The sequence below is a fragment of the Alligator sinensis genome, unplaced genomic scaffold (assembly GCF_000455745.1).
Source record: "Alligator sinensis unplaced genomic scaffold, ASM45574v1 scaffold755_2, whole genome shotgun sequence".
NCBI classification, from domain to species: Eukaryota; Metazoa; Chordata; order Crocodylia; family Alligatoridae; genus Alligator; species Alligator sinensis.
In genome coordinates, this window is record NW_005841883.1 from 4,197,100 (window position 1) to 4,205,544 (window position 8,445).

Genomic DNA, 8,445 nt, shown 5'->3' on the forward strand with positions numbered 1-8,445 from the left:
CTGCAGAGGGCAACCAAAATGGTTAGGGGGATGGGGGGCATGACTTGAAGGAACTGGGCTCATTTAATCTAGGAGACAGCTTTTGAAGGCTGATATAAAATCCCCTCTATCTGTAGCAGGGTTTGAAAGAGGGAGCAAGACCAGGGCAGGCAATTATTTTAGGCAGAGGGCTGCTTACTGAGTTTTGGCAAGCCATTGAGAGCTGCATGACAGGCAGCCCAGGACAGATTAACATTAGTTTGCTAATTTTTTGGGGGGAGCCCTGTGGGTCAAACAGAAAAGCCTGGCAGGCTGCATCCAGCTCCCAGGCTGCATTTTGCCCACCCCAGAGCTAGACTGTTCGCAGTAGTGGCAGATGACAACCAGGAGCAACCATTTCAAGTTGCAACAGGCAAAGTTTAGGTTAGATATTAGTAAAACTTCTTACTAGGATAGTAAAAACTGGAATGGGTTACCTAGAGAGGTAGTTGAAACTCTATCCTTGGATGTTTTTAAGACCCAGTTAGGTAAAGCCTTGGCTGGGATTATCTAGTTGGGGATGGTCCTGCCTCAAGCAGAGGGCTAGACTAGATGATCTTCTATGGTCCCTTCCAACCCTAATTGATTCTAGCTACACTGGGTCAAAGTTAAACCCTACTGCCTTTTATTTAAGATGGTTATCTCAAGCCAGTGTTTAAGATTTCCCTCCCCCTCTTGGAAATAAGCAGTCTAGAACTTAAGTGGCTAAGAGCTATGTGCTTTATGAGCTACAGCAGCAAGCACAGCACAAGCCAGACACCATAAAGGCACCCAGCACAAAGGCCACCCACCCTCAGCTCCTTCACTGCAAATTCCAACTGGTACTCCAGTATTGCAAGTTGCATCATGCCCCCTGGGGTTGAGAGAAGTGGAAGCCTGGAGATCCTGGTTCCTACCATAGCTGGAGCAGTGGGTTAGGGGAGGGGTAGAAAAGCAGTCAGGTAGCTTAGCTGCTACTTGGACAGCCCTGCTCTAAAAACTCCAAGCTCTTCTACTAGGAGACATTCAGGAAAAACAAAACAAAACACTTGTCAAGTATCACAATGTTTATTGATAGATACAAGTATATAAAATCAGGGCATGAACATGTCTTGATAAATTAAGTAGACTTAATTTCAATACTATAATAAGGAAGGACCAATTCAATTCCTCACCATTTTGTTTCACACCCACAAAACAAAAAGGAAAATAACAAACCACTTCCAAGGGCATTTAACCACCTCTCCAAGCTGATCAGGTTTTGTGCAAGTCAACTGTTTTTTTTTTTTCCTTTTTAAAGACTTATGCACTTGCCCAGGCTCAAGGATATTAAAAATCTAGCACATAAAGCCCATTACTAGAGGTAGAAATACAGGCAATATACTATTACGGCAACAACCATCGATTACAGTTAAGGATTCTCTGTAACAACCAAATGGATAATCAAATATTGCAACGACTCAAGTATTACACTGAGCAAAGTGCATTTCTACAGTATTCAGTGTTGCTATTCAGTTTTCTAAACTTAAAAACAGCCTATGATAACTGGCAAAGACAACCCTTGCAATAGACTGCTTCTGCTTGAGAACTTATGATGTAATTATTGCATGCTGCTAATACACTGTTATCTAAACATTAAAGATACTCTAAAATATTTTATGGTAGACTATGATTAAGACATACTACAAAAACCTTTTGCAGAAGAATATCCTATTGATTTACTTCTGCTTTAAATATTGTGAAAACATTACAGCGGAATGAATTTTCGCAGTGGTTAGGTCAAATGCAGTTACATCATAGCAACAGTATGTTTGCACAATTTAAGGCTTTGGCTGGTTCTTTAGTCAGCTTCTTCTTCAGATTCCTCTTCTTCAGCAGTTTCCAGCCAGGTTAGCCACTGGTTGACCTGCAATTATATGAATATGGACTTCAAGGGAAGAAACAAGTTTCAAGCACTCTGGCTCCCATCTGCTTCACAAAACACATGAAGAGTTTTGTTTGGATGACCTTTTTAAGTGCCGATTAGCACAATTTTTCCATACGCAAACTTAACCTGTTTACACAAGCAGCCTAGGGTTCAATACTTACTGTTATTCTCCTCCTCCCATCCCAGATACCCACCTCATTAAAAAGCTTAATGCTTGGGTAAATTTGAAAGAACAAAGTAACTTGAACACTACTACAGAAGGCTGCACTATAGCAGCATTTCTCAATCTGTGGGTCATGACACAAAAGTGGGTCACAAGAATATATGGAAGAGCCATGAAAAGAAAAAAAAAAAAAGGCCATTAAAATGGATTCTCCTTTAAAAGGAGGAAAAAAAAGGCAGGAAACTGGCTTTTCCCTTGCAGGCTGGTAGAGTTGCAGCCTGCAAGGGGCCTCCAAGTCCTATATGCACCCCCCCCTGCCCCACACACTGGGGGGCACAGGGCACTGGGTTAACTGGACACTGATGTTTACAAATGGGCCCTGGTACAAAAAAGGTTGAGAACCACTGCTCTAACGAAGGACTCCAGCAATTTCTGCCAAAAGATTTACCTGGAATAAAGCTTTGCCTTTCCCTGGAAACTCTTGGGTAATATCTTCTTTCCATGCCAAAAAGGCTTCTTCCTCAATAATTTCCATGTCATAGAAATGAACAAAGAAGCGCAGTAACATGCCTATAAAAGTAAGAGACAAGGGAAAAAAAAAAAAAAAGTAGTTGAACAAAACACTTAATGTAGCCCTAGCATCAGAAACAGTTTGCCTGGCTGTAAGAAGCTCTAGGTTAGACTCAACTGCATGTTAAAAGTGTGGCTTAAAATTTACTAAGTACACCATGTAGTCCCTATGGTATCCAAAAGGGGGGGTGAGGGGGATGGGGTTGAGAAGAGACAAACCCCCCCCATCTCAGACAACTGACAACACTTGACAGTATTCTAAGCAAAAAGAGGTTTTAACGAAACTCAGGGGTGTTTACGCACGCGCGCGCGCACACACACACACAGAGCTCCAAGAGCCTTTTAATTGAAGGACCCAGAGCATCATGTGCATCAACATCTCTGCGGCTGAAAGTAGTAGTTGCAGGGGTGCTTTAACTAAAACTAATTATTTGAGCTTTAAAGTGCCCCCACTGACATTTTTCAGTGTGGGGATGCCAATACATGCGACAGTATGGTAAATTACCATGTTCCAGCAGATTAAGAGTCTGCTCCGACACACTAATTACAGGACATCAGAGCAGCCTTGCTGCATGTGTATAGGCACCTTCAGTGTAGAGGCAGAATTCATCCTTATGAATTCATGATGCTGCTTAGACAAGTCAACATGTTAAAAAAAAAAAAAGTTTACTACTATACCTTTTGGAAAGTTGTTGTTGTAGCAGTGCACCTGAAGTGCATATAGAGCACTCACTTGTAGATCAACATGGTCATGAAGGAACTTCTGCATTACTGGCTTGAAGGAAAGCAGCAGCTGTTTTTCCTGCTCTAATTGCTCTTTAGAAGGAGCAGATGAAGAATCTGGTTCATCATTAGGTGGGTTTATTTCACTAGAAATATACTGTAAGAAACTAGAAAAAGAAATGAGTCATTAAAAACCCAAATTGTTTTATTTGAGTAAACTGCAACATGAAGACCCATACATTAAAAGGTAATTATTAGCTAGACTCAGTTTAGTCAGGTTCTATTTGCAACTATTTGGAACACAGACATAATTCATGTTGACCTTATGGCCAAATTAGGTCTCTGGTTAGGATCTGTAGGTCCAATTGTATTTAAACTGCAACAAATCTTTTAGTTCTTTAGTTTCTGTTGGGGCAAAGAAATTTCAGGAGAGTGAATGCTGACTTCACTCCTCAAAACAGCCTCTCTTCCTATGGCAATGTTTAATGGTGCTTAAGGCAAAGCATCACCCACCTCCATTCTGTTTCAGGAAGGAGTGGCAGTACAGGATATCCTTTGCTATAATTAATGAGTACAGAATTATAGTCCCTTTTCACAGTTGCTGTGGGAGGTGCATGCTTTATTCCCTAGATGGAAATTATTCAATAAGCAATTTTCATAACCACTGAAGTAGTATCAACTCACACAGAGCAATTAAAAACAAAAATGCTTCTCACCTGGTCATCAATATATTCACAAATCCTTTATCTACATGAAGTTTGGGTGAAATGTTATCTTTAATCCACTTATAGATGACTTGAGGAGATGGATCCAACTTTATTTGCTTTAACAGTTCCTTCTCTAGTTTTAGAAGCGGGAATAAGAAACTAAGACCTTTCCCTTCTAAGATCTCCAGCATACGATCCTTGTTCTGGTCAATCTCTGACAACACAAAAGAAATGAATGCTGATTAAAAACTTCCTTCCCACCACAAAGTCTACTGAGGGACCCAGACAACTTTTCTGTTTTGGGGACTCTTCCATACTACTTGAACATGGTTCATTGTATGTAAGGGAAGACAGAAAAATTCAAGTCATTATATCAAAAACTAAATGGTTTTAGATCATTTTAATAAACCTGGTAGAGAGCTATTTTGATCACTTACCAGGCAACATCTTCTGCATATTGACTTTGCTTTGTTGGAAAAGTTCTGTTAGCCATTCACGATCTTGTAACTTGGCTAATTGTTGAAGGCAAAGCAAGAAGAGGGGGAAATGGGTGCCACTCTCCAGTGGTTGAGCCAGTTCGGAAATGCTCACCAGTTCTGAAATGATGGCACGGGCTGCAAATTGTGCTAAGTAGGATTTCACCAAAGGGATGTCTACCTCAAGTTTCGGGCACTGGTCCAATACATTCAGGAATGACTAGAGATAGCACAACACTGGTAAACAATGTTAAGACTGTAAACACTAACTTACAGGGTAATAGTTATACACGTTCAGTTCAGTCTATCAAAGACGTTTTACTCTTATACTAGATTAAGGCAAGAGATGAAGAACCCTCACTAAATAAAGGAACTGAACTTCTGAGTGATGCCTAAACAGCCACTATACTTATTTGTCACACTGTCATCAACTGCTTGGATTAATACCCTATTCTTGTATAATTGGTAGTTATTATTGCTGCATTTAAAAGAAGTACCTGCATGAAGTTGTCACTAGTGGCTATTCCTTCCTGTTTGAGTAAACTGATCAAAGAACTTGCTTTCTCTCGGTCTTCATCCGTTCGGTCTAGGGATTGAATGACTACTTTGCTCAGCATCTCTGGAATAAAGGGTTTTGGAGCTCTCATTTCTCGCACACTATTGACAGCATCATTTGCATTTCCATTGTTCAGGTACTCTGTCACAACAGCTTCCTGAAGAGACAAGCAAACAAGTCAGTCTCATTTGTTTGCAAAACTAGACAAAAACTGGGATGTCTGAACAGTAGAAAGCAAACTTACAGTTTGTTTAAGTAGTTCTTCCTTAGAAGGTGGCGGCTTTTTGCTAGTCTTTGCAGGCTTCTCTTGGATAAGCGGTGGATTTGTCTTGAGACCAAGCTGAGGCGGCTTTAAAATGGAAGATAGGGTATTTTAGAAGTCAGATTTCAAATGGTCTAATGAAATATATAGCAAATATGTAGAGCTAGCAAATATTGGGTTTTGCATACTATTTTACTGTGAAAAAGCAAGAGAACTTACAACGCTTAAGTAAAAGGGCCAAAGGATGCTGTTTTATGTACACTGCCAAGGCACAATGAAGCCCTAACTACAGTCTTTAAGCACCAGAAATAGGATTTGACATGCATGAAAAATTAAATATTTGGCAATGAAACTTATTGTTCTTATTAGTTACCTGTCCCAAAGGTGGTGTTTGAGTGCGTGGTGGTTGTGCACTGGGAGGAATCATAGTTATCTGGGGCTGAAGCTTTGGCACTTGGTTTTTATTCATTAGGAAAGACTGTGCAGGTCGCAAGCTGATCTGTAGACAAAACCCCCCCACAATTAAAAAAAATAAAATAAAAAACTAGAGAGCTTCAAGTGCTAAGGCTTTTCACTTCAGGATATTAAATAAGCCTAGACTTACTCTAGTCTTACAAGAGTGTGCTCTATGGGATTAATTCCCTTATTTTACACCTGTCAAGCTAAGCTATAGTTTAGACTGGTCCAGCTATATGCCAATATACTCAAGCACTGGTGAGTGAACCAAGGACAAAAACAAAACAAAAAACAAATCACCTATAATTTTCTTGAATTTTGTTTAAAAAAAAAAAATCCATGTACTTGAAAATCTTCACTGTTGGCTTAGTGTCAGATACAAAGTTTAAACTGCAAGTATCAATGCAGCAGTAGAATTCATTCAACTACAGACCCAAGAAATTTTAACAACTTTTGTTATTTGACACAATCCAACAGTTATTAGACCTGCATGTGACTATTTACATTTTCAAAGGAGATGAGATGTCTCAGTACTATGCATCTGAATACATGCACTAGCCAGTTTTCAGACTCAGGTAAATGTCATTTTATCATCATAGTGCTTAACTCCAGAGCAGAGCGCCTGGAAATAAGCATTCTGTTAGACTACTGTATGACAAAGACCAGAGGAATGACTAGGGATCATGGGGGGGGGGGGGACCCACCCCAAGAACTAACAGGGAACGGGGGGGGGGGGGGGGAACCACTCCAAGAAATTGCCCTCATATCTCATAATCTTGTTCATAGGACGCTGGACACCCCAAGAAAATAAAAGTGAGGGATAAAAAAGGTGAAAGCAAAGAAGGACAAAGAAGAAAGGGAAGAGTAAGAGTAAGAAGTAGAGTTCCAGCATTAGTCCTCGTAATAACGCGTCTTGCTATAATCATTGGGCAATGTTTAAAATAAGCTTTAAGTAATATAGGCATATACCTCATCTGCATTAAGCTGTCCCTTCTTAGAAAACCGAGGTGGCATATCCTTCGACTGTCCTTGTTGCTGGGATAATAGTCCCTGATTCTGGTTATGGTAGAGCTGGCTTTGCCCCTAGTTCAGAAAATGGAGATACAGAGAGAGAAGTGTAGATGATGGGGCACTGCACAACATATGGCAGTAGCATCAGGGAACCAGAAGAGCTCCCTGTCTGCCAGGAGGGAGAAAGGAGAAAAAAAAAGTAGCTTCTATCCCTAAAATTAGGACTTTTTTCTTTTTTATATAGAAGTGCGCGCACAAAACCTCAAGACACCACACTGCAATTCCTGCCTAAGGCCATGCTGATATGCACTTCTTTCCTTCAAGAAGTTTTATTTTTGAGTCTTGTGAGACTTCAAAATGGGCTCTCTTCCATATGGAAGATAGCCTGCCTATCTGGAAACAAAACAAAACTACTCTTTGGCAACACATTCCTTACCTGACTTTTCAAAAAAGATTTTCCTAGGTCTCCAAACTGGGATTGAGCAGGAGGCATAAGATGTCCCCCATGGCCATTGAAGAGTTGATTTGAACGATGACGTCCCATAGTAGGTGAAAATCTATCCTGAATAACGCCAGGACCAGTACCAATTCCGCTTCCTAGGCAAAAAATAGAAGTGAATAGTAAAATTTGAGTACTACATAGGTGATCATAAAAAGAAAGCATCTGACATGGCAACTTTAAGCTCTCATACCTGGCATTTGTCCGAACATATCAGCAAGCCCTCCAAGTGGGTCCCTGTCAAGTTTCATCCTTGGTGGCATAAACGGTCCCTCCAGAAAGAAGTCGCTTCTCATCCCTTGAGACATAGGAGGAGGAATAAAAACTCCTAGATCCTTCAAAAAGACAGAAAACCCATGCACAATTAAATCAAACTGGTCTTGCATACCCTGGACAGCACAATTTAGATTAAGAATTCAGTGTTTTAGGTAGTTTAGTTTTCCCAACTCCCACTGGACGCAAACTCTACAGAAGAGTCCTGAAGCATGCCACTGATTTGATGTAGACACATGGAAGGTACCTACTTTTACTGCATCTTGACGGATTTGATTGATAGTCTTTGGTCCATTGTCAAGAAAAGCTTTGCGAGGAACCCAGTTGTGTTCTCTCAACTCCACAGTATCCTTAAAAAAAGGAAAAACAAGCAAACAGAGTTAAAAATTACTTAAGTCCCCCCAAACAGAAACTCAAACAGTCAGGACCTCAGGAAACAAGGGATCTGTAATCTTACCTGCAGCAGGAAACGAATCCTTGCTGGCAATTCCTTACTTGACATCAAGGAGCGCATACGGGCAAAGTACTGATCCATTAAGGACTGAAGAGAAAGATAAATGAAAGCCAACACAAACCATTTAGTTGCTCAGTTTCTCATATAATACAATACAACCAACCTCTTTAGTGGGAAACATCCAAAAATAAGCCCTGTAAGCTTCTCTTCACTTCTGAAGAGAAAGTAAACTGGACTATAGCCAATTCACCTCCAGTACTTAAAAATAAAACCCCAGCCACCTGTAAAATAGTAAAAGCTGTAAATACTCTGTATTGTTTCACTACGATTTAAGACTAGAGATAGCTATAGGTGTACACTGCAGTAGATCA

At 40.3% G+C, this 8,445-nt stretch overlaps 1 protein-coding gene and 1 non-coding gene across 2 annotated transcripts in view; both read right to left on the reverse strand.

Moving 5' to 3' along the window:
* Positions 1 to 1,049: 1,049 nt before the first annotated feature.
* The window catches only part of EIF4G2 (eukaryotic translation initiation factor 4 gamma 2), an 11,626-nt gene continuing 4,230 nt past the window's right edge, over positions 1,050 to 8,445 (reverse strand). The window contains exons 10-22 of the mRNA XM_025196667.1: positions 8,078 to 8,161; positions 7,872 to 7,970; positions 7,541 to 7,682; positions 7,285 to 7,445; positions 6,807 to 6,920; positions 5,755 to 5,880; positions 5,364 to 5,468; positions 5,061 to 5,276; positions 4,525 to 4,783; positions 4,097 to 4,301; positions 3,336 to 3,547; positions 2,536 to 2,657; positions 1,050 to 1,903 (exon numbers count right to left, since the gene is read on the reverse strand). Of these exons, the coding sequence (XP_025052452.1) occupies positions 1,838 to 1,903; positions 2,536 to 2,657; positions 3,336 to 3,547; positions 4,097 to 4,301; positions 4,525 to 4,783; positions 5,061 to 5,276; positions 5,364 to 5,468; positions 5,755 to 5,880; positions 6,807 to 6,920; positions 7,285 to 7,445; positions 7,541 to 7,682; positions 7,872 to 7,970; positions 8,078 to 8,161 (1,911 nt within the window). The 3' untranslated portion in view covers positions 1,050 to 1,837. The remainder of the gene's footprint in view (positions 1,904 to 2,535; positions 2,658 to 3,335; positions 3,548 to 4,096; positions 4,302 to 4,524; positions 4,784 to 5,060; positions 5,277 to 5,363; positions 5,469 to 5,754; positions 5,881 to 6,806; positions 6,921 to 7,284; positions 7,446 to 7,540; positions 7,683 to 7,871; positions 7,971 to 8,077; positions 8,162 to 8,445) is intronic.
* Positions 6,593 to 6,770, reverse strand: LOC112549227. The gene has a single exon (XR_003092601.1). It is a non-coding gene; the product is annotated as a small nucleolar RNA SNORD97 (small nucleolar RNA).